Source organism: Ostrinia furnacalis, unplaced genomic scaffold (assembly GCF_004193835.3).
Source record: "Ostrinia furnacalis isolate ACB-3 unplaced genomic scaffold, ASM419383v2 OfSCF2306, whole genome shotgun sequence".
In the NCBI taxonomy this organism is placed as follows: Eukaryota; Metazoa; Arthropoda; class Insecta; order Lepidoptera; family Crambidae; genus Ostrinia; species Ostrinia furnacalis.
In genome coordinates this window covers 134,128-159,990 of record NW_021132545.1, presented here as the reverse complement: position 1 = coordinate 159,990, position 25,863 = coordinate 134,128, and the positions used below count along the sequence as shown (strand labels likewise).

General features: G+C 38.5%; 5 protein-coding genes across 5 annotated transcripts; 3 read left to right on the top strand and 2 right to left on the bottom strand.

The window, feature by feature from the left end:
• The first annotated feature begins 4,866 nt into the window (after positions 1-4,866).
• Pop5 (POP5 ribonuclease P/MRP subunit) lies at positions 4,867-12,304 on the top strand. Its single transcript, XM_028307620.1, has 3 exons — positions 4,867-4,886; positions 9,039-9,053; positions 11,848-12,304. Exons 1-3 carry the CDS (start codon positions 4,867-4,869, stop codon positions 12,296-12,298), a joined length of 486 nt encoding a protein of 161 aa, XP_028163421.1. The 3' UTR covers positions 12,299-12,304.
• Positions 12,305-14,272: 1,968 nt separating this feature from the next.
• Positions 14,273-15,239, bottom strand: LOC114354996 (uncharacterized). The gene is made up of 2 exons (XM_028307632.1): positions 14,548-15,239; positions 14,273-14,399 (listed from the first exon to the last, which is right to left on the bottom strand). The coding sequence occupies exons 1-2, from the start codon at positions 14,986-14,988 to the stop codon at positions 14,346-14,348; spliced, it is 495 nt and encodes a 164-aa protein (XP_028163433.1). The 5' UTR covers positions 14,989-15,239; the 3' UTR covers positions 14,273-14,345.
• A 1,845-nt stretch (positions 15,240-17,084) lies between these two features.
• LOC114354995 (caspase-8) lies at positions 17,085-19,120 on the bottom strand. Its single transcript, XM_028307631.1, has one exon. It carries the CDS (start codon positions 18,711-18,713, stop codon positions 17,097-17,099), a length of 1,617 nt encoding a protein of 538 aa, XP_028163432.1. The 5' UTR covers positions 18,714-19,120; the 3' UTR covers positions 17,085-17,096.
• Positions 19,121-19,522: 402 nt separating this feature from the next.
• On the top strand, positions 19,523-20,965 carry LOC114354989 (probable peptide chain release factor C12orf65 homolog, mitochondrial). Its single transcript, XM_028307619.1, has 3 exons — positions 19,523-19,660; positions 19,749-19,994; positions 20,736-20,965. The coding sequence occupies exons 2-3, from the start codon at positions 19,802-19,804 to the stop codon at positions 20,963-20,965; spliced, it is 423 nt and encodes a 140-aa protein (XP_028163420.1). The 5' UTR covers positions 19,523-19,660; positions 19,749-19,801.
• Positions 20,966-22,629: 1,664 nt separating this feature from the next.
• On the top strand, positions 22,630-25,033 carry LOC114354993 (catalase-like). The gene is made up of 2 exons (XM_028307623.1): positions 22,630-23,372; positions 23,574-25,033. The coding sequence occupies exons 1-2, from the start codon at positions 23,241-23,243 to the stop codon at positions 25,026-25,028; spliced, it is 1,587 nt and encodes a 528-aa protein (XP_028163424.1). The 5' UTR covers positions 22,630-23,240; the 3' UTR covers positions 25,029-25,033.
• Positions 25,034-25,863: the final 830 nt, after the last annotated feature.

The following is a 25,863-nucleotide window of genomic DNA, read 5'->3' as shown; positions in this document are numbered from 1 at the left end:
AGACAATATTAATAAATTCTTGACCTGCTGAACACGAGTCCTTATTTATGCCAAAGTTTAAAATAATTGGGGGTTGATAAAGAAGGGATTCAAAGCTGTTAGTGAAAAGGGGATTTAGTGGAATTTTTTCAATCGGAGTAGGCAGACAGGTAAATTTTTGGTGACTTAACAGAATGCATGGCAAATTTCGAGAGGGATCAGAGCTACTCAGTGAGGAAAGGAGGACTAATTTTTCATTTAAAGGATGAGAGGAGTTTTGAGAAACTTTTATATAAAATCTGTCGCTAAGGTACTGTCTTCGCAAATAAAGGGGAGGCTCCACGCACTCGACTTGCAGAGCATTGATAGGCGAGGATTTCATGGCTCCCAATATTATACGAAGGCATTTAGACTGAGTTTTGTTGAGTTTCTCAAGTATGGCTTTGTTACATGGGTCTAATAGGAATGAAGCGTAATCAAAATGGCTACGAACAATGGCATTATATAGAAGTTTTTGGGAGTATGGATGAGCGCCCCACCAGGTACCTGAGAGGGCTCGGAGAATATTTAACCCTTTTTCAGCCTTTCCGAGAATATAATTAAAATGCGGGATGCCTGTCAGTCGGGTGTCTAGAATTAGGCCTAAAAACTTAACTTTGTTATCACATGGGATTCTGTTACCGTTTAGTGATATGTCTAAATCTGGAATAGAACGTTTTCGTGTAAAAGTGACGCAACTACATTTTTGAGTAGATATTGATAGCCCATGTTCTATCATCCAATTATTGAGGTACTCTAAAGCTGTATTTAAACGAGAGCTTGCTTCGCGAATAGAGTTAGAGGAGTAATACAAGGCAATGTCGTCCGCGTACTGTAGGATGTTGCAGAAAGAGTCTACTGTCCTGTTTAGGTCATACGTATATAGGCTGTAGAGCAGAGGGCTAAGCACTGAACCTTGCGGGAGACCTTTCCAAACTAAACGAGGGACAATAGAATCTTGACATCTCACTGCAATTGACCTAGACATCAATGAGTTACAGATGAGACGTACCAGTTTCTCCGGGATACTCAGATGAAGCAATTTTTGCCTGAGCAATGGGAGCAAAACATTGTCGTACGCAGAGGCAATGTCTAAAAAAACCCCAACAAGATATTCTTTATTTTTAAAGGCTACTCGGATATCTGTTGTTAAGATACTCAAACTATCTAGAGTGCTTAAACCTTTGCGGAAACCAAATTGGGATAAAGGAAGGATTTTGTTGGATTCCAAATGCCACTCCAGACGGTTTCTTATCATGTGTTCTAATATTTTCAGGAGAACGGAAGAAAGAGCTATAGGGCGGTAAGAGTTGGGATCTGAAGGATCTTTTCCTGGTTTGGGTATTGGAATGACAATCTGTTGCTTCCAAGCTTCCGGAAGAGAACCTTGATCCAGGAACGAGTTAACAATTTCAAGGAAGTATGACTTAGCTCTTTCTGGGGATTTAATTATAAAAGAGTAGGGGATACCATCTATCCCAGGGGATGAATCCTTTAAACCATCTAAGGCTAACATAAGTTCTTCAAAAGAAAAGGGCCTATCTAAATAATTTACATGAGGAAGGAAGCTACTGGGAGACGGAAAACTATCTATAAAGGGAACAAACGGAGGAGCCAATTTATCAGCGAAATCATTAAGCCAAGTAGAGGGGTCGTTTGACGGAGAATTTAATGGGGTTAAAGACACACGGTAACGTTTTATCTGTTTCCACACTATAGAGGAAGGGGTCCTTGGGGACATGCCCTCACAGAACCCAATCCATCCTTTTTTCTTCTTTTTAGCCAGGAATTTCCTAGTTTGGGCAGCCGTTTTTTGGTATCCAATGTAATTCTCCATAGTCATTGAACGATTGTACCTTTTTTCAGCTTCTTTTCGTTTTTTGACACTGGCAGTACACTCAGCGTCCCACCAAGGGGGAGAAATCTTATGAGACGGGTTTTTCAAAGGGATGTGCTCGTTCGCAGATGATTCTAAGATGTTTACGAAATCAGGATAGACAGAAAGGGCATTTTCATTAGAGATGTTGGGAAGGTCTATAAGTTTTTCGTTGACTGACCTATAAAAACCTGGCCAGTCAGCGTTATTTATTTTGTATTTTAGAAGAGGTGGGAGTCGGCTAATTGGAGTATTATTATCGGGAAGCGAAATTAAAATAGGGAAATGATCGCTACCGAACGTGCTATTAAGGACGCTCCACGAAAGGAGCGAAGATAAATTTGGAGAACAAAAAGAAACATCCACGGCAGAAGCTGGATTTTGAGTAGGAGCACACCTTCTGGTTGGACAGCCATTGTTCAAAATACAAAGATCTAAATCATCCAAAAGGTCCAATAGTAATGATCCAGAAGAGTCGGAGTGATACGAGCCCCACGAGACGTGGTGAGCATTAAGGTCGCCCATAATCAGGACAGGAGGAGGAAGGGATAAAATGGCAGAGCGCAATTCATTAATGGAGGAAGAGTTAGGACGGGGAATATAAACGGATAGGAAGGATATGTCAAATACTCGCACGGCCACGACATTAATATCTTGGCTATGCGAGGGGAGGGGAAGTTGACTATAGCGGAGAAAGCGCCTTACAAGTAAGGCACTTCCCGCGTAACCATCACTTCTATCATCACGGAGGCATGAATAGCCTGATACACGGAAGTGTGAACCAGGCACCAACCATGTCTCCGAGACGGCTAGAACCGATGGAGAGAATTTATTTAATAAAAAGATTAATTCGTGCTTTTTACGTCTAATGCTTTGGCAGTTCCACTGAACTACCTTTTTGTCCATTATTAATATCAGTTAATTGCGAGATTTGGGAAAGCATTTGTGCAACGTTGGACGGTAGGGCAATTCTGCGACTGGAAATAATACCGATGATGAGGGAGAGGACCATCTCCAGGAGGCCCTCATCACCAGGGGGATAGGAAGAGGAGGAGTCATTATTCAAAGCGCAACCATTAGGAAGGGAAGAGGCACAATTGCCAATTATGGCTTGGTGTGCCTGCTTGTCGTAACCCTTATCTAACGGAGCGTGTGTGCGGGGAGTACGAGGGATGGACTTTCTGTAGGAAGTGGTTTGGGTTGAGGGAGAAGAGTTGGGTTGGGAGGATTGGAAAGTGGAGCTGATGGTTTGTGAGGATGGAGATTTTGTGGCATCTGCGTAAGACTTGCGGGCTGGCGGAAATTGGGAGGAGGCCTCGGAGTATGAAATATTGTCCTGAGACATGGATATTTTAATTGCTTTTTGGCGGGAATGTTCTGGACAGGACTTGTTAACCGCAAAATGTGGGCCTAAGCAATTGACACAAGAAGCTTTACTTTCCACAACTTCACATTCATCTGCCGAGTGGGGTTGGGTACATTTGAAACATCTGGGTTTCGACCTGCATTGTACCTTAACGTGGCCAAAACGGCAACAGTTAAGGCATTGTATTGTTGGAAGCTGGTACGTCTCCACCGGTATCGAGTTGTGACAGCTAAAAACTCTCTGAGGAAGGACTTGGCCCTTGAAAGTCACCACGACAGATTGTGTGGGGACCCAGGATGATTGGCCGTCTCTTACTAGTTTCCTGTTCAGCCGGCGGGCCTTCAAGAGAATGCCGCAACCGTCTGGAACTGTCAAGGATTCCGCGAGCTCCTCCATGGTCCAGTCTGTGGGGATATTCCTGATGAGACCCATGCGGGTCACATTGTAGGTCGGAATGGAGGCTACGTATTTGTATAGGGAAAGAATGTCGTTATTTAAGAAGTTATTTGCCGCGTTGGGGGAAATGAACTCTACTGAGATTCTATTCCTGCCTATTTTTTTAACCCCATCCAAAATAATGCCCTGAATTCTGTTCGTCACCAAGAACTTTCCGAATCGCATGGGTTGAATAAACGCTGGAGAAGAAGGCTCCGATTCCACGTGGGAAACATGTACTAAAAATGGGCCTTTGTCTAGGTCACTGTACGTCTTGGGTGCAATGACAATCGAGGGATGAGTGTAAACCTGTTGATTTGGTTGGGTTATCGAACCATCCGTGATGGTTCTTTTGGCCGGCTCGGAGTCAACCGCCGTATCTAGACGACGTTTGGTTGGCGCTTGTGAAAAAAGAGGTTGTGATAACTCCATCGGGGCGGCCTGGTCTGGAGGATCAGGCGGGTCGGGAGGAATAACCTCCATGCTGTTTTACTTACCAAAAATACAACAAAATGTGTTTACCACCACCTTAGTTAGATTAATAAATGAGCTTAGAGTTGGTTTCTAGTGAAAAAGAGCAATAGATTTTCAAAATAAACGATTTTTTTCCTGACACACGTGTAGCCACTGACACTCGCGAGACGGAAAGAGCGCCTTTTTGTTATAAGACGTTATTAATGTCTCACAATTAGTGATCGAACAATAAAAGCATTAGTTTTTGAAATAGTAAGTGTATGTGTGTGCGTGTGTGATATACTTCAATTGTGCACCGTTTTATCATCGGTCGTTGAAAGAACAGGTATGTTTTCATGTCAATAATTTAAATTGGGGAGGCTAAATCGCGACGCCGTTTTTAAAGGCGTCGTGAGCTAGCCTTCCCAATTTATTTACTACTCATAGTGATGTTTGTTTATGGTTAATATTGCTAACAACAGTATCTATTACTTCTAGAACAGCGTCCTCAGTTGACTTACCATTTCTGAACCCGAATTGATTTGGAGCAAGTAAACTTTTAGAATCTAAGTAATCAATAAGTCTTCTGTTTAAGATTTTTTCTAAAATTTTGGAGAATATAGACAATACAGAAATAGGACGGTAATTAGTGGCACTGCATCTGTCCCCACTCTTATAAATTGGGTGAACTAATGCCCTCTTAAAGGCGGATGGGAAAATGCCAGATGAGAGACAAAGGTTAAAAACTTTTTTCAAGACTGGAATTAGGACGTGTCTTGCATCAATGATAAAAGAAGTAGGAATGGAATCCCAGCCCGTAGCACAATCCCGCTTCAGACTGAAGAAGAAGTGCCATGGAGTCCTTCAACAAAACATCTGGTTCCTTGGGGGAATAAACAATAGATGTATTTGGAGAACTCACAATAAGTTCGGCTACTAATTTTCACCCTACGCTAGCAAAGAATTTATTAATGTAATTAACTGATGCTTGTGGATCATTACATGTAGAAAGAAGCTCATTTCTGACGAAGGAGTCCTCTTTTTTAAGTTAGAAAGGTTCTTAATAAGATTCCATACTTCTTTAGGCTTATTTTTGTGTTTTTGAAATTCCGAACGCTCATAGTCAGTCTTAACTTTTTTCAGTAATTTGTTACAAAAAGTTTTGTAACGTTTATATGAGACTTTCACGACATCATTATCCGGCTGCCTTTTTGCCCTGCGGTATAGTTTGTCTCTATGCCGTATACAACGAAGCAAACCAGGTGTTATCCAGGGCTTGATAATGCGCTTACTACTCGGTACATGTGCGGTTATAGTGTTCGAGATGAGAATTTTGAAACGATGATTGAGATGAATGAGATTAGAGATTGGGGTAGGAAAAGGGTGTTAAGGAGCATGGGATGCGTCTGACCATTTCCGTTACGTCTGTTTCATAGGCAACCAGACCAAAAACAGGCGGCAACCACGAGAAGGATAACAGTCAGGCTTGCCTTGAGGATCTACACAACCAGCGCTCTCCCTCAAGGCCAACACCAAAGCAAGCGGCCGGGACAGACCGTGCAATGAGCGAATTGGCAGCGTTACAGCGTTAAACGCATATAAGTAACACACCCTTTCGCTCGCCCAAAGTTGTAGGGTTACGCCCGAAGTTATACTGTATCCAGTCTGAAAACGGTACGTTAAAAAAAGCCAAAGGCGTGAAAAAGTGTATTGTCCGAGAAATGCATAAATCTGACTATGAAAACACTTTGATTAGAGGTAACTTAGTGCGTAAACAGAATCTCTTATTTAAGTCATTAAATCATGAGTTATTTACACGCAGCGTCAACAAAATTGTACTGTCTTCAAATGATGACAAGCGATTTATATCAAAAAACAAAATTGAAACCGTCGCTTGGGGCAATTGCTCAATTTTATGTTAAAGGGGCTGATTGAAATGTATGTTGGTTTTTATTAAAAAAAAATAAAACAATCTTAGATATTAAAGGATAAACTATACTAAATAGTACAAGAAACGTAAAAACTTATAATTACTTAAAAACTAAACTTTGTAACACGGCGCGCCCTTTTATTTACTTCGAGCGACCAGCGCCGAGCCTGCCACTACGTCACAGCACGTCACAGCGAGATCCACGCGAAAAAAAAAAAAAAAAAAAAAAAAACTAGCAGTCAGTCACAGATTCGCTTCGCATCGCTCGCACGGTACGGACGTGCGCTCCGCCTCGCCCGCCCGCTCGCATGCGCTGCGCTCCGAGTTCCTCGAGCTTATCGCCTTCGCTCTGCGAGTCTTATTTCTGTGGTGTTTTGTCACAATTACGTGGCTTGCCCGCGGCTGCGCTTGGGATACCTAACGGTGTTAACGAACAAGCGTAGTTAAACGCCTCTCTACCCCTCCCTATTTTCCATCCCTGAAGGAGCGTATCCCTGGTTGTTTTTGCGACCGGGGCCCTTCTGAAGGACTGCTAGGAGTAGGTACTCACCCTACGTCGCGGCGTTGCTACGTTGCGGCGTAGNCGAGACGGAAACCAAATTAACCTGTATAGAATAACAACTACAACACGAACTGTAACCCGTGACATTGACAGGGGGACGCCACCATCAATATGATGACCCACGCTGAACTGTCCCACCAAACTCAATGACAGGGGGGCGCTACCATCGTTCAACTATATGGTTTCCAACATGGCAAAAATCTGAACCAGCGATCCGGTATTGACGGTGGCGCCCCACTGTCAATGTCATCGACAGGACAGTCCAGTATTTTGGAACTATACCGGATCACTCACTCACAGATATGGATGGATCCACAGATATAGATGACCCACGCTGAACTGTCCCACCAAACTCAATGACAGGGCGGCGCTACCATCGTTCAACTATATGGTTTCCAACATGGCAAAAATCTGAACCAGCGATCCGGTATTGACGGTGGCGCCCCACTGTCAATGTCATCGACAGGACAGTCCAGTGGGTCTAGACAAAGTGCAAATTATAATCGCAAACCAGTCGAAAAGTGGTCGAAAAGCCCCTTTTTTGTATGGAGTTTTGACGGATTCGAATTTCGATTCGATCAAAAAGTGCGTTTTGTCTAGGGGGGCAGTATTTTGGAACTATATGGATTAGAGTAGATACAGCAAGTTGCTAGTCAAAGCGTGCCATTCCGATATGTCCAAATGGACATACATGGTCGAGTGATGTTCATGTGATCCGATTACAACAATCGGATACGATGATTTTACGAGGACAGTAGTACGAACACGGTAGAGAGAAGAAATTATTTACGGATTGAGAATTGCAATTAACAGCAACGAGTAACAAATATGTAATTAATTAGAATAAAGTAGCAGTAGACGAATTATAAAACAAGTTAGATCAGTGATCGCGGAAGACAGAGTGCACTGTATAACGTCGAAATATACAAATCAAGAAGTTAGGTCAGTGATCGCAGTATACACTATTACTAGTCTATGTATACGGCGCCCGAGATTTTGTCGTTTAGAAATATCTTCAAAACTAGGTACCTGACTTAGCTTTATGAAAGAAAACGTATTGGCAAAACTACGCATTTTTACATTTATTAAAAATAAAAAGCTTGAGTAAAATAGTCTTTTTATTTTGAGAAACTAGGTCATTTACTTACTAGGATATTTAAAAGTATGGAATTAAGTATGAATAAAATTACTAGTAGTACTATTTAACATAATGGAATAACGATCATTACTTTCATAAACATTAGGCACAACAAAAATATTATTTGCAAATTAATAATGTAGAATTGTAGAATAACGTCTACCGCTACAAAATTATTTTAATCCACAGTCAGACTAGCTATAAATTTAACAAAATATCAGTTTTATCGGAATTAATTAATTTTTGAATTGAGTCACACGATATCATTCGATGACTTTGCGAATGCAGTACGATGATACGATTACTTTTACGTTGCGGCAATCACTAAAATTCGCTAAAATGACACTAATGACGTTTAAAAAGTGGCACGCTCAGCTTCATACAATTTTTGACACATGCTGCATCTATCCATATCTGTGGATGGATCACTAGAACGATTGTGGTTGCAGTGTACTGCAATGTCTGTCACATCACTAATATAGATGACCCACGCTGAACTGTCCCACCAAACTCAATGACAGGGGGGCGCTACCATCGTTCAACTATATGGTTTCCAACATGGCCAAAATCGCAACAGGCGATTTCGTAGGGAGCGACTGATAGGATGCGATCCGGTATTGACGGTGGCGCCCCACTGTCAATGTCCTGCACAGGACAGTTCAGTATAGTTCCAAAATACTGGACTGTCCTGTCGATGACATTGACAGTGGGGCGCCACCGTCAATACCGGATCGCTGGTTCAGATTTTTGCCATGTTGGAAACCATATAGTTGAACGATTGTAGCGCCCCCCTGTCATTGAGTTTGGCGGGACAGTTCAGCGTGGGTCATCTATATTTTGGATGAGAATGTCTCCAACTTCCTCATTGGCCCTAGAGCAATTCCAATGACCTCATGCAGCTAAAGAAAAAATGAAGGCCACACTTGGAACAACAACTTGAGTCAAATACCTACTTATCTCTATCTCGCTCTCTGTGGGCCGACCTCTCTTTTTAGTGTGGACTATAGTATTGCTATCTCCTTATTTAAATCTCCTAGTAAATTCTTCGAAATAGCCAATTCACTAACCAAATCAGAAACAAATAAATAATTGGAATCGGTACCATGTGGCAACATCGGACCAATCTGGCCCATCATGGCGGTTGTTTACTATGCAGTTAATTTCGTTTGAGATTTTTTACAGGACCTAATCATTGTTTTATCACAAGAAATGGTGCATAATTTTGTAGTGCGTGGTTGCGGTAGTACGTGGTGCAAGTGACTTAAGATTCCACGCGTAAGTGTTTATTTCGTGATTTCCGACATTGGATCATTCTAAACATTTTTCACGGTAAGAAGAACGGTCACGCCCCATACAAAAAAAACCCAGACCCGACAGAAACGAGACATATCTCAGTTTTTTTGTCATGTCTTAATTAGTTAAATTATATATTTTTTATATTCGAAATCTATGTATAACACCTAAATATTACCCTTTGTTTTTGTTCAGGCGTTATACAAAAACTAATAAAAAATGCCAATTTATCACCAAAATTGGTAAATGTATGTACCTAAATGTCTATTACAGCTGCTATGGAATGTATCTAGGTGACCTGGAGATACAGCCGGATTATAGGGTGGTCATACATATGGAACGATAAGTGATCTCACTCGATTATTTCTAAACTATACAAGATATCGAAAAACTAGTTACTGATTCTGAAAGTGCTTCACGAGCTCTTTCAAATGGTACCAATAATAGGTTACAGATTATGGAAGCTGGTTACATTGAATTTTTGGATTTTGTAACTTCTCGTTTCCGCCCTGTATAATCCGGCTGTATCTCNCCCCCCTACCCCTCCCTACTTTCCATCCCTGAAGGAGCGTATCCCTGGTTGTTTTTGCGACCGGGGCCCTCCTGAAGGACTGCTAGGAGTAGGTACTCACCCTACGTCGCGGCGTTGCTACGTTGCGGCGTAGTTACATTGGTTAGGGCACACTTTTCCCACTCACCCCGCACGGTTTACACCGACTGTGCGGGACTTACACACCGCTATAACCACCGAGTTTCTTGCCGGCTCTTCTCGGTGGTTGCGACTTGCGAACCGGCGTAGATTCACGCGTCGCGGAACTCAACTCCATGCCATGGACACGGAGGAACTCTTAAAGTTCCTCCGGGCCACTCACCCGGAGGTCCTCTCCGGGTTTAAAGCCCACATACGGGCAAAGTCCCTCGCAAGCTCCATCCATGAGGAGCCTGCTTCCCCATCATGTCCCGAGGACGCCATGTGCGATCCTAACTCGGCCCCGCTACCAATTCCGCTCACTAACGAGCACTCTCTTACCATAGAGCACCAATCCCATGCTCCCAATAGGGACATGGAATGTGACTATGTCTCAGACGCCGATGACAGTGGCTTCACCACTGTCAGTCGTTCAAAGAGGACCCGCAAATCCGCGGCCTCTCCCCCTCCTTCCCCCTGTAGTGTGTACGCATCCTTTCCCCATATTAGGCATAAACCACTAGTATATAAGCTTAGGATAATCTTCATTCTTACGAATAAACCTACAGTGCGCACATCTAACTGTTTTATTGTGTCTCCCGAACGTCACACATTACATCGCACCTTCGGTAGAACAAGGGCACGATTGCACTTTTTGCAATTTTACAGGAGAGCTATTTTAAGATTTTTATTGGATTTAATATGGTCTAGCTCTGATAATATTGCTGTAAAGGGGTCCACCTTTGCATGACATAAACTATATACTATACTAGCTTTCCGCCCGCGGCTTCGCCCGCGTGGAATTTTGTCTGTCACAGAAAAACAATATCGCGCCCGTATTTACTCATCGTTTAGACCTGGACTACGACAAAGATTTTAAAACCAAAATCAGCTCAATCGGCTAACAGGCAATACTAAAAAAATACATAAAATACACAAAAAAGGCCAAAAAATAATAAAAAAATATACTTTTTGAAAAAAAATTGCTTTTAAATTCGTGTTTTTTTGGTTATTTGTTAAATTTCTCAAAAAAATGCCCCTATAACCGGTGGTTTTTATTACTTTGTATTATTCTCTATCGTATTACCTTNCTAGGTGACCTGGAGATACAGCCGGATTATAGGGTGGTTATACATATGGAACGATAAGTGATCTCACTCGATTATTTCTAAACTATACAAGATATCGAAAAACTAGTTACTGATTCTGAAAGTGCTTCACGAGCTCTTTCAAATGGTACCAATAATAGGTTACAGATTATGGAAGCTGGTTACATTGAATTTTTGGATTTTGTAACTTCTCGTTTCCACCCTGTATAATCCGGCTGTATCTCCAGGTCACCTAGATACATTCCATAGCAGCTGTAATAGACATTTAGGTACATACATTTACCAATTTTGGTGATAAATAGGCATTTTGTATTAGTTTTTGTATAACGCCTGAACAAAAACAAAGGGTAATATTTTGGTGTTATACATAGATTTCAAATATAAAAAATATATAATTTAACTAATTAAGACATGACAAAAAAACTGAGGTATGTCTCGTTTCTGTCAGGCCTGGGTCACAGATGACCGTTCTTCTTTCTTCCTAAAACGTTTTATCAGTATTTACACTTATTATTTAATGATACCTATGTCAAGATGATAAAGATTTTACATTGAGTTTCATTGACTTTGAGCTGATTTATATTTTTTGTTTATTTAGAAAGAGAGTCTGCCCACAAAGAGCGAGATAGTGATATATAGGTTGTGCTTCAAGTAGGGATTCCAAGTGTGGCCTCCATTTTATCTTTAGCTTCATGACTGACCTGAATTATTTAATAAAAAATTGACTGTCAAAAACTGACAGATTGATGTTGCAAAGTGGTTTGTTGTTTTGTTGGAATATAAATTTTTAGGAATTTATATGTATTATTTGTTCTGAATCTTTTTAATAATTAAATAAAGGATATTATTCATTAAATACATTATTATCTAATACGATTATGGTGCGCTTTAAACATAGGTGATGAATTAATCAATGGTAAATATTATGTATTAAGTAGGCTAGTATTAAATACCATCATATATTTACATACTTTTACAGGTATATCACCATTGAGATTGAATCTCCAGCAGTTCCTGATAGTAAGCCTCTTAGCCTGAAGCCTAGTAAATTCCACGACTCTGTGCTCGACAAAATACAACAACTACACGGAGATTTTGGAGTTGCTTCTATTAGAAATGGATTCCTAACCAAATATTGCAATGAAAACACTCGAATAGCATTAATCAGGGCCAGACATGGGCCTCACCGCTTTGTTACTAGCAGTCTGCCTTTTGTAACTAAAATTGAAAAACTAGATGTTAGATTAAGAACATTACATGTGGGTGCAACATTGAAACATAGTTTTAAATTTATACAAAGACATCAAAGGGCATATTTAGACTCCATGTGGTCGAAACTAAAAACGGATGAAGAGAGGAAGCGCTTGGAAAAAGCTGTAATGGATTTTAATAACACAGATGTTGCAATAAATCTTGAAAATATAGCTTAAATAAAATTTGTCTTTTATTTCCATCCAAATACCAGTACCTACATATTTGGGGCTTATTCCACTATTCCCCATTGACTATAAGCACAGAATAATAATAAGTTCCAATTGGTGTTAACGGGGAATAGTGAACAAAAATAAAATCCTAATATAACGGGGAATAGTGGAATAAGCCATATTTGGGTGTATCATCAGCATTATATGTATTATTATCTTGATGATGAGGATTTGAAATACATTCAAGACTCAAAAAAATATTATTGTGATTTTGTTATTTCATTAGCTACCAAAATTGCAAATAGGGTAGTTCAAATCAAATCGCATAATTAAGTATAGCATATTATTTTATTAATAAAAAAATGCACAGTACCATTAAGACAACACGGCGGTAAAGGTGGCATCTTAAACTATTGTAATAGATGCTATTTTGCAACAAAAATGTGCTAAGTAACTAAAAATAACTTCATTTTTTATAAAAACAATATTTAGCCATCAACCACATACTTATTTGACGTATTTTTTATGCTGTGAGTAGGTAATAAAAATAGCATAAAAGATAACAGAATAAAATTGTAGTAAGTACCTACATACCTACTCACAACTTGATAAAATCCACCAATAAATCGTAAGATAAATAAAACATAAATTATTATGCTTTTCCGTGACTCGACTCGTGGCAAATTCTGTGCATTGGGTATCTAGGGCGGGGGCCCGTGATATTTTGGCAACAACTGGAGAAAGGGATTGCGCGTCCCCTGAAACCGAAGTGGCTCCGTTCGAGAGAATCATAGAGAAAAGTAATGAGAGAATATAGTTGAGACGGAACTGCGGATGAATGTACAAAATAGAGGACGACAATAACTCCGCGGCTCCGTATCTCTAGCACGAAAAACATTCGACTTCGAATATCGTTTGCGTATTCGAATTGCCATCAAAAGATTAAGTATGAAAACTTAAACAGCGCCCCTGTGAACGTGACCTAAAGTTAACTCAGTATGAACGAAACTAATTTTAACAATCGAGATCGTGACATTATCGTTGAATTCAAAGGTTTTTTGGCACTTTTTCGAATACGCAAACGATTCGAAGACGAGAGTTTTTCGTGCTGGCTACACCGTTTCATGGACACCGCGTGTTAGTGGGTATAGGCCCTGGGGCGGGGAAAGTCCCACCCCACATAGCCCACCTGGTTGTCCCCATCGGCCACGTACCTATGCGCAAAGCATTTCACGATGAAAAAATTATAAACAGGTACTGTTTCGAGACCAATTCGAGAAAATGGTTCCTCCTACTTACCTACTAACATTAGTTATAGATCTATGTGTTTACTTTTATGGATATATAAGAAACACTTTTAAACACCAGGAAGCATGCAGCTATATTTTTTAGCCCAATAGTCCTTTAGCCCCTCGCCTCGTGGTAAGCTAAATAAGCTTGTGTTGTTACGAGTGGGCTCACCACAAATAGCCTACCCTTTCACCCACAGCTTTCACCGTTCGATCGTGGCTTCATTCTTTCGCCTGTTTATTTACCAGTCTATTTATTGTAATAATAATAATAATATAAGCCTTTATTCAGACATACAGAGTTTAAAATTGATTGAGTTTGATTGATTGAGTTTAAAATTAATTGACACTTGTCTGTGTGCCTTTTTTGGCAAAGGCCTCCTCCAACTGTTTCCACTCTCCTCTATCTCCTGCAACTGTTGCCCATCCACCTCCAGCTGTGGCCTTTATTTCATCTACCCATTTTCTTGGTGGCCTTCCCCGTTTTCGCATAATATGCCTTGTGAACCAGTTCATTGTAGATTTAGACCTTAACTAGTTCTTACTCTATCAGATAGATAGAGTAAGAACTATTTATTGTAGTGGAGGATAATGTGTAGGGTAGTTGAACGGTAGGTTTCAGTCAATATCATTTTTCAGTTCATCTAAACTTAACTGATTAAAAAGTTCAAATGTATCATTAAAATCATGGGCATATTTTTTTTCAAAAAGGTCTCGGTTTTGTTTCTCATTGGATATTTTTAAAGGACTCTGAATACTATCTTTTATTTTATAAAGCTTTTCGAAAACGCTCTGCATTTCTTGAGATTTCCTGCAACCTGGAATTTTTTGTAAAGCATTGATTAACTTTTCGATGTCACTAATGCTAATTTGGTTTCCCCTTTCTACAGACGAAAAATAGCCACAACACATTAATTCCAAAAAGAAAAGTTCACAAATTGTATGATCTGGAACATTTGGATTTACCTTAATGAGATTTTTGAAATGTTCGTAACTTTTAGAGTCTAAATTTTCACACACCATATAAAATATTTTCTTCATCGGATGAAGGTAGCTGGTTTCAGTGCTGTTTCTGGTACAACTTCTAGTAGCGGGTGTGTCAAACCCAAATTTTCTTACTACAGTATTTAATTGACACGTTGCCAGTGCTTCCACGAGTTCGGCCTTCCAAGTGCTGCGAGTCTGCGCATGCGATGCCCAATCTTTCAGCAAGTTGCAGGTGCTGCCGCCTATATCATTCGAGACCCGTAGATATACCGTGAGATTTCGTAGCGCCAAATGAGGATCTTCGTATAACAGGAACATTATTGAAATCATGTCGCAGGGATCAATTTCATTCCCAATATCTGATATAGCAGCAAGATTTATATTATCCAAAAATGATGAATTATGGTTATATGCTGACATGTTTTGATACACAATTAAGTAGGTATAAACACAGTAGGTACCTACAATTTTGTACCAATTAAGCACACCAAGTCCAAGTTACAGTACACAACTTTTGGTAAAAATATAGTGGGAGGTAGATAGTGATCGCACTCACTACTGATAAGTAACTATAAGGCATAAGGAACTTATTTTTATCTGCCACTGCTTATACTTGGTTTACAAAATTGTATTTGCTCAAACCAAGTTTGGTTGGAGTTACCTACGTAGCTGTAAAAGTATTTCCCTTTTTCTGGGGACTCTTAGTCGCGTTGGATTTGGTTGGTATGGTGATGAAGATCTAGATGCCCGTTCACATAAAATAAGTAGGTATTCCCAGTCGCGCGCGCGGAGATTGGAACTGGAAGCCATTGCTCCCATTTCAGTTTCGTTAAGTATGTAGGTACCAGCGTTGCCAGTTTTTTTTTACGCCAAGTCGGGACTTTGGTACTTTTTGAGTGAAAATAGCGGGATTCTTCCGTCAAAAGCGGGACATAGTAAAAAAACGTATAATAATCAAAGGTTTTCAAATATTTATCTTTTTATTTGACTTAAAATTACGTTTACGTGACAATAGATAGCAAAAGTAGCCATAGAAAATGTATTTTAACAAAAAAATAATATTTTAAATCAGTACGGCTAGGACGAAAATCTTTCGAGTTCAAATCGTTTGCGTACTCAAATCGCCATCAAAAGATTTAGTACGAAAACTACAACAGCACCCTTGTGGACGTGTCGTAAAGTGAACTTAGTGTAAGAAATGGTTGCACGAAACTTATTTTGAGAATCAAAATTGTCACGTTATCGTTTAATTCGAAGGTTGAGTATCGAATTTTATCGAATACGCAAACGATTCGAAGACGAAAGTTGTTCATGCTAGAGGTACAGATTTACTCTATAATTAAATTCGTCTTTAGAATAAAAAAAGAAAAAATATCGAAATTAAAAAAGTTTTATTATTTACAATAATATGGCGTTTCAAACAATAGTCTGGTGAAGTGAGTGTTTCTCTCCGAAAAGCGGGACCGAGCCTGTCCCGCGCGGGACATTTAAATTTGATTAAAAAATCGGGACGTCCCGCCAAAATCGGGACGTCTGGCAACGCTGGTAGGTACCTATGTACATTGCTTTCATCATCGTAGAGAATAAAAGGATGTGTTGATAAAATTATGGTGCCCATTGTTATTAAGTTTTCCTCATGACTTCAATTTTTAAAATATTTTTATGTTGAAAATAAACGCAAGTTATTGGTTTATTAAATTTCACCACTTAGCTTCTCAATCTAGGCAAATTTACAACTCTTTTTATGGCAACATTGATCACACCCGACCTTTTGATGAAAAATCCCCTTCCAGAGACAAATTGTTAAAAGATCGTTTAGGTTTTTAGGTCACCGAATCTAATAGCTAATTAGCTACTTACTCTATAAAATACTTACAAAAAATAAAAAATTTGACATTAAATTAAAATGACTTTTAATTTTCGCAAGTCGGGCGAGACGAAATGAAATGAAGTGCGTGTTTATTTATACCAACTAGATGGCGTTAAGAAAAGTCCAGTTATTTTTTTATGCAGTCGCCGTTCTTCTCGTCACGAGTAAAATATATATTCTTTGGTTTATTTATACTCGTACTACCTAGCTAGCTACTTCGCGAACGCGAATAGCACCGGCCGGCAAGTAGTCTATCAATAATTTTCATACATTTAATGAATTTTTAGATACCGAATCCTTCAAAAACCACCATGTAGATTTATCCATCATAGCCACCTTGCGGGACCTAATACATCTAACTGAACTATGTACAAACAAACATACCTATGTACCCTATGTAGCTCTAAAGTATTTTGTGGACTGTACTTAAGTGTTTGTAATACTTTTTTGTTATAAACAATGATATTATATAAAAACAAAATCTATAATATCATTGGTTATAAATAAGGCAATAAATAAAACCAAATAATTGTAAATAAAGTTTTATTATTAAATGACATAATTTATAACTTTTTCTAAGGGTAAAGATTACAAAAATATACAGTTGAAATAAAATATTTTACTTAGCAGATAGGTTCTTTTCTCCTTTAAGTTAAAATTATTTCTGACTTTTTTCAGGAATTTGTAAGTACAGTTTTTTCATTAGAGTATGTTCCACTTTCGGTAACTGGTCTCGTTTGAGACTAACACATATTCTCTTAACCAAATAATTGACTCTAGTGAACAAATCATTAACATGGTCTGTTCCAGAGTAATGCTTTAAAGTTTCACAAAGCATTTGTATAAAAATTGAGCCCATCTCTTCATGTCTGAAGGATTCATAGCCTGGTGCAGTTGCCCAATAAATGATGAAATCAGACTTCTTTATGTAGTGCCGGTAGACAGGTCGTGGGCTATCTGCGACCATGGGGATATATGGATCATCATTATTGTCTTGACATGCTTGTAGGATTATTAATTTTGGTTTATGTCTCAGCTTAGTAAATTCATCTGAGTCTAGTAAACTTTCTATATCTTCAACCTTGACTTTGACAGAATCAGCTGCATATACATGTCCTTTTGTGCCATGTGACAGAATGCATAACATAAACATGCTGTGGTTGTCATGGACTCTGTACTTAACCACATCTTTGATTTTCTCAAACATTTCCTGATGATTAATATTGTCATATGTTATTACTTCAAAGTTAAGGCCTGACATAGTACTTTTAAGAGCTTCTTTATCTTTAGTTGAGCCAAGTCGGTCCCCCAATGGGTTGCTTTGAACATTTCCTGTTATACTTTCTTTTGAAGGATGAAACTTTTCTTGGTTTATTATGAGACATACACCAACATTTTTGGAATCTTTTATTGGATATGCATCTGTACTAAGAAGCTTTGTGTCAGATTTTAATTCTTTATCTGGTATATCATCCACATTAAGCCCATTAAACCATTTAAAGACATCACTTAAATCATTGGCATATTTTTTGGTATTGTCTTCTTCTTTAGATACATCTTTCACACTTGCAGATGGAGTACTAGTAAACAACACATCATTTACTTTTGATTTATCAGAATGAATATCTTCAATTCTTCGCAATTCATCAGCAAAACTTTGAACGTCAGAAAAGTTGTCAATAATTTTTGCCAGATTTTCTATTCCACAATCACTATTCCCCCTTGCATTTTGCTTACTAATAGAAATAAATCTTTGACACATTAAGTCTAAAAAGATTAGCTCACATGACTCATAATCTGTACAATCTATTTCATACGTCAGTAGTGTCTTTTTTAGTTTATAAATGTTTTCTGTATTCATATGTTCACATAATTTGTAAAGTGCCTTTTTCATTGGATGTATCAGAGTATTATTTACTGAATTTTGGTAAAATTGTTTGACAGCTGATACATTTAGACCCAATTTTCTTATGATGGAATAAAGCTGACAAGTAGTTAAAGCTTCCAAGAACTCATTTCGCCAGGTGGGTCGGGATTGCGAATGAACTACCCAGTCGTGCAAAAGGTTCGTGTCGTTCCCGTCAATATCCATCGAGACACGTTGATAAATAACAAGACGTTGCAGGGCTGTATCGGGATTTTCGTACAACAGGAATACAAGCGATATCATATCATAGGGATCTATCTCTTTTTGTATCAGCGCTATCATTTCAATGTTGAGCATATTGATGCTTACTGAACTGTTCTGCTGTTGCTGAGCGTCTGATCGAAACATTTTGATTGAAGAAATAAACTCGCTGAAGAACTGGGCCGAGTTTCGAGGAAAGTTTAGGACACTTGTGATTTTAATAGAGGTTCTTTACAACACTAGACTTACAATAAATTATAATACAACTAATCTTTACGAATTAACCCAATACACACAAGTTATCACAAGTATTCGCCAAATATAAAATTTCGCGAGATTTCGCACAAAACAAAAAGAAAGAAAGATTTTGTTTGACACTTTGATAGCAAAAGCGGAAATCCCCTGAAGCCGTTTTATTATTTGTAAACTTACATCAAAATCTAGATTAAATTACTGTTAGGTTTTAAGTTTATTTCGCAAAAAATATCATATTTTTATTAAACAAGTAAAATGCTGCGTACATTTTTATGAACAAATAACATATTTTCTTCTGTGAAACGATTAAGCTACAGTGAAATGTTAACTAAACGCTAATGTCAGAGAGACAGTTATTTGACAGTTAGGGTCACAGGTTAGGGAATTACTTTTCTCTATGGTTAGGGAGGGTAAAAAAATTTGACATTGATGATTGATGAGCTGATGAAAATATTATTGGGGAAATTAATTTAAATAAAATATAAATTAGATTGTATTTTTCTATAAATATCACAAAGGTAGGTGAGCCACAAATAGAGCTCAGATTGATTACTTTTTCTTGATTCGGATATTTTAGGTTATGTACGTTGGATTTGATATCCAACTTGGATTTGATATGTTCAAAAATTCATTTTTTCTCATTTTTTCCTTACAGATTCATGTAACTTGCTACTATGTCAATATCCAGATTGGAAGTGTTAAGACTCTACAAGAATTTAATTCAGTATTCAAAGAACTTGACGCTTACTGACCCTGCCTATTTTAGGAAAAGAGTAACTAGTGAATTTCGGAAGAATAGGAATTTGATCAACGCAGAAGACATAACTTTTGCTTATCAGGTTTGTTTTATTTTCCTTGTTTAGTAGTAAGTATTTATGTAATTTAAAAAAATAGAACATTAGCAATTTGTGATATGTGGTGATTAAGTTTTTTCTTTCAGAAAGGTGAAGCTTTATTGAGGCGAGGATCTGTCGTTTAAAATGTTGAAATGTGTGACAAGATTTAGAATAGATACGATACCTCTAAGGGCTCTCAAACATACAATAGATTATTCCCGGGTGCCCAAAGTTAACGAGCATGAGTTATCGGAGCAATTTGTTAGAGGTGGAGGTCCTGGTGGCTCTGCTGTGAATAAAAATGCCAACTGCGTCGTGCTTACACATGTACCAACAGGTACTTTACTTTTATTAGAGTTTATAATATACCTAATTTTAAAATTATAAGATATAAACAATGTCCGTTTTATTACAAATAAGTAAAATGCAGTTAAACACTGATTTAAAATAACACACTATACTAACGCCCGTATTTACAAATTATTACTATGAGGTCTCACAGTGCTTGTGGACGCACAGTGTCACACACAAATCAATCACAGTGCTCTATTCATCGCTGTGCTTTCGATTTGCTGCTTCACATAAGCAAGCATTGTTTGTGATTACAGGTGTAAATGTCAATTTAAATAAGTGTTCAATGCTAAAATATAAATTAACTAGCGGCTGCCCGCAAAAATTTCACAGGAACGGGAGTTAGCGGGAAAAAACATTTGTATGAAAAAATCTGAACCGCGTAAGATAGATGAAGGGGGGGTAAAACGAGATCCACGCGCACGAAGTCGCGGGCGGCCGCTAGTTTAAAATAAAAAAAAATTAACACTCTAATATTGTGTGGCTGGCATAGTGGCATACATTTAGTATGGAGGCTGAAAACATTGAATTTTTAGATAGATCAAGTTAATTCTGTAACCCATTACTGATATTGTTTGAAAGAGCTCGTGAAGCACTTTCAGGATCAGTAATCAGTTTTTCGATATCTTGTATAGTTTAGAAATAATCGAGTGAGATCACTTATCGTTTCCACCCTGTATATTTAGATGATGTAAGGATGTTAATTGGTTATTTTTTGTCATTTCAGGAACAGTAGTGAAGTGCCACATTAGTAGATGTCAAGATGAAAATAGGAAGCTAGCTAGAGAAATGTTAATTGCAAAATTAGATGAAGATATCAATGGCCCGGAAAGTGTTGCAGCCCAGAAGAAGAGGCTAGAAGAAAAGAAGAGCAAAAGGAATGAATATAAAAAGAAGAAAGTGGCACAACTCAAAAGTGAATGGAAGAAACGAGAAGGCTTGCAGAACTTAAAATAATCAAAAGATATACATAGTTTGAATTGAAATTTTGAGATATCTATGAAAGCTGTTCAATGGATTAAATCTATTTCATTAATTACTTTATTGTTGTTCATAAATAACTTTCCATGCATGCTGTAACATAAAACTGTGAATGTAATAACAGTGTGTTGACGAGCCGGTTTCTATCCGATTCGGCGCGCGCCTCGTAATCGAACTGGCGACGAACCGGGTAACAAACGGATCGTTTACACGCACGCCCGATAGAAACCGGATCGTGAACACACGCACGCCCGATAGAAACCGGATCGTGAACACACGCACGCCTGATAGATACCGGCTCGTGAACACACGCACGCCCGATAGATACCGGCTCGTGAACACACGCACGCCCGATAGAAACCGGATCGTGAACACACGCACGCCCGATAGATACCGGCTCGTGAACACACTGTTATTACATTCACAGTTTTATACGCACGCCCGATAGATACCGGCTTGATGCTGCTGTAACAAATAATTTCAGTAATAGTCGTATTATTTAGCGACAATGATCTCTAGCTAGGTAATAGGTATTGGACTGCCGATCCGAGAACACTCGTACGCATTGGTGTAATTTTAAGATTACATGGGTTAGCGGAAAAAATAGTAATTTTAATAAGAAAATAAGAGTAGATATAAAAAAAACTATAATCCTAGGTACTAGTCCACCCCTCACCATTTTGTAACAGATTCCGAAGGCTAGTAAATGGAATAGCTTTGCCAAACAAAGGTTCGTCGGGTATCCTTCCAATCCTAAGTCCGATCTCCATTTTGTATGGCAACGTTAATTCCATTATCAAACGTTAATGGCGAATGCTTAGTGAGATTAGCGGATTGCGGGATATAGGTAGGTAGGTACCTACATTTTGGGTGTTGTGAACTGAGGTAATCCTCTTGAATATTGGAAAGCTTGTTTCGTAATGTTTGCGGAATATCTAAGTAAGTATGTACCTCTTAATACCTATTTGTTATTCGCAATATGCCTTTAGTCTTCTCTACAATAACATGTTGCCCTAGTACTCAGAGATTTTTTAAAGACCACTTTAAGATCATTCTGAAAAAAAAAGTTTGATGAAACGATTTTTTATTTTTCTTGTTACTGCGCTATGCTATCATAGGTGTGGGTAGACAAGCTGAAACGAAGGTAACATAACGTAGCAAGCATCATACAATCCACACGTTCTATTGAGTGTGTTCTCTAAGTGGGTAGGTAAATCAACTAAGTATAATAGCAATAGATACTTCTGTTAAGCAGGTATTGAGTAGGCACAATATTATGCGTGTTATTATGAAGTAATTATTTAACATCGACGCCCATATACAGGCTGGATCATTCTCGTTAGATTCGCTACTCTATTGGACAAGTTACTCGTATAGTTAATGTGTCGTAATTTTAATCTTCTGTATGCATAGGTAAGTATTTGGGAAACAGGAAATAATGTAATCAGCCTGCTAATAATGTAATGTTACACCCGTATTTACAAACTATGCTTGCTTTAGTGAAGCAGCAAATCGAACGCACAACGTTGAATAGAGCTTTACTCTGATAGAGCTCTGTGATTGGTTCGTGTGTCACCCTGTGCGTCCACGCGCACTGGGAGACCTCATAGTAATGTTTGTGAATACAGGCGTTAGTTTGCTAGTAAGATATTGTTCACTTACATCAATCATCCTGTATGCGAAGCTATTAAGTTTCTATTATTACCTTGTCTGAGCTATGCAGATCGAATGAACCGGACATTTGCGATAATAACTACGTTTTGTTTTTACATTGACATGTAGGTATACTTAAGTACGTACAGTTCACTTTGTACTTTTGTTACCTAATCTATTTTTTAATCTTTACTTATCTTAATATGGTGGGAAGCTATTTTTTAGAAAGTGGGCGTGTTGACCTGCGGACAATCTAATGTAATATTGTGGTGAAAAGCGGTTAAAATCTCCCGCCCCATTTCAACAGAAGGGGAGTAGGCCCACATGCTATAGGGGTATTTTTGTCGAAAATTGGCATAATAACATCGCCTTAAATTATGGCTAGCCCTATCCCAAACACACGCCTCTTTTAATCCTTAGATTCTACATTGTTCACAAAATTGATTGGTACGAGTACAGCTAAATAGATATAATTACATAAACGTACAATTTTGCGCGAATTATTTATTCATAAGTTGTTTGATAGATACGTAAAACGCGAAGGTTTTTAAGAAGCAGCTGAGGAATAATTACAGTGCAGACTGAAACGGATTTCGACATGAACGGTGTTGTAACAACGTGCGTTCTTTTCTTTGTTTTCGTGTTAAATTATGGACTGTGCTGTGAGACTGGAAATGCCACTCTACAACCGGTGCAGCGTAAGATGTGCGAATTCAAGATCATGCACCCGGTTTGTATTTATTTATTTTCTCATTATTTAGTAATAAAACAGGAACTTGTATTTTTAATATCTAGAACATCATTTACCTAGCAACAATGTACTTTACTTACCTGAATAAAACTCAAATAAATAGACTCGGTATTTCAATTTGACTTCTTTCGATTAGCAGGGGAAAATACTCTATACTTACTGGAATATTTTTTGTTGCAGAAACCGATAGGTGTTCTTACAACAACTGCAGGAAGGCCTGTGGAGGTGAGAGAAACAATCACTCTGAACTCTGATATCATAGCCAATGAATACCTGCTGGATTCTATGCTGCATTTCGTGCGAGAGAAAGTGCCAGAGCGAATGGTTCACGCGAAAGGCACAGCTGCATTTGGTTATTTCGAAGTGACACATGATATTTCTAAGTACACAAAAGCTGAAGTTTTTAACGGTGTCGGAAAGAAAACTCCATTAGTGGTTCGTATGTCAACAGCAATTCAGAGTCTTGGCGGCCCCGATGTATCGAGAGAGCTCAAAGGCATGGCCATAAAATTTTATACCAAAGAAGGTAATTTGGATCTGCTGTGCCTGCAAACACCCGTATACTTGTACAATGATCCGTTATTCTTCCAATCTCAAGTTCACGCATTCAAAAGAAATCCAGCTACCAATGTATTTGATAGAACCACCATATGGGATTTCTTGACAAAACGACCATCAGCATTCAACACCTTTTTTTGGACTCAGTCAGATTTTGGCATTCCAAGTTCGTACAGAAATATGGATGCCTTTCCAATACATACTTATGAAGTTAATAACAAAAAAGGCGACAGATACTACATCAGATTTAACTTCAGAACCGAGCAGGGCTTGAGTAATCTCACAAGTGTAGGAGTGGCTAATGCAAGTCAAGATATAGATTATTACACTAGAGACTTGTACAACGCTATTGCTAATAAAGAATATCCGTCTTGGAGATTAGAAATAGATATAATGACACAGGATGGTATTAAAAATCTTGACTTCAATCCTTTTGACGTCACAAGATTGTGGAAAAATGGAACTTATCACACTATAGAAGTGGGACGTTTGATTTTGAATAAGAATCCCGATAATTTCTTCAAAGTAAGCGATGTGAGTGCATTCAATCCGGCCAGTTTAGTGCCTGGTATTCCCGGGCCGGTCGATACACTATTCAAGGGCCGTAGGCTTTTCTACCGGTCCACCCAGAACTACCGCTTGGGAATCAACCATAATAATGTTGATGTAAATATGCCGTTCTACGCGAAGACTTACACGCGCGATGGCGTTGCGCCAGTGAATGAGAACATGCGAGATGCGCCAAATTATTTTCCGAATTCGTTTAGTGGGCCGGAGGCTGTTGTGGATGAGAGCAAGCCGTGGAAACGACTTTTGGTGTTGGACAGCAATGCGGTGGACTTGTCGCAGCCGAAGCACTTCTACAACCACGTGTTGACGAACGTCGGCCAGAGGCAACGTCTCGCCGATGTATTCGCGATGCAACTGGCGACAGTGACCCAACCAATTCAGCGCAGGGCGCTTAAAATGCTTACTCTAATTGATAAAGATCTAGGAAATCGTGTGCGAGTGGGTGTAAGAGCGGCGATAGCGAATCTCGCGTCACAACAAACTCGCAAACCTAAACAAAATTATTAGTGCAATAGCGAATTTGAATAAATCATTTTTTAAACAATTATTACATGCTGCTGCTATGGATTTGCCCTGTAGTTTCATTTAAATTAACTTAGGTGAAGATAAATACGCGACTCTGGAAAAATGGAGGCCAGTAGGTAGAGGATTTTCCCTGCCGATTTACTCAAGTGATGATACTGATATTATATGATCTTGGTACAACAATTTGAGTATGATGCAAAGCAAATATTTTTACATAAATGTTTGTAACATTAAACGATTTCGATTCAAAGCCTCATCGGGAAAGCTACGCATTGTCATCCTTGACCCAGATGTTGAGTTGTAACACTGGTTCAGTACTCACATTTCTCGCTCTGTTTCGAGTTGCTTTCGAGAAGCACTCGAAAGCAACTCGCTCGATGTACCTTTGTAATTGTAATAGATACGCCGTTGATACTATAAGTTATTGCAGTATTAAGAAAAGCCTTGTTCGTACGCACCCTTTCTCCTTTTCATTGTATAATGTTAAAAAAATATAAGTTTGAGAATATCGTGAATTTTCTGAAAAGTGATTCCTAACTTCAAGATTTTCATAACTTAATTAATAAGTCCTCTTTAAAACCTTAAAGAGGTACTACAAACAAACTCTTGTGTTGATGCTGAAGAGCCCTATAAGACTCTTCTAAACTGTTAACAGAGATGTAAATAAATCTATCTTGTTAATCTATCATGTTAAATATTAAGATCATCGTTTCATCAAAATTTCTTATTTACAATAGGTAAGTTATAATATTTCAAAATCTATTTCATTTCGATATGTTCATACTTACACGAAATTAATGTAGGTACTTACAAATTT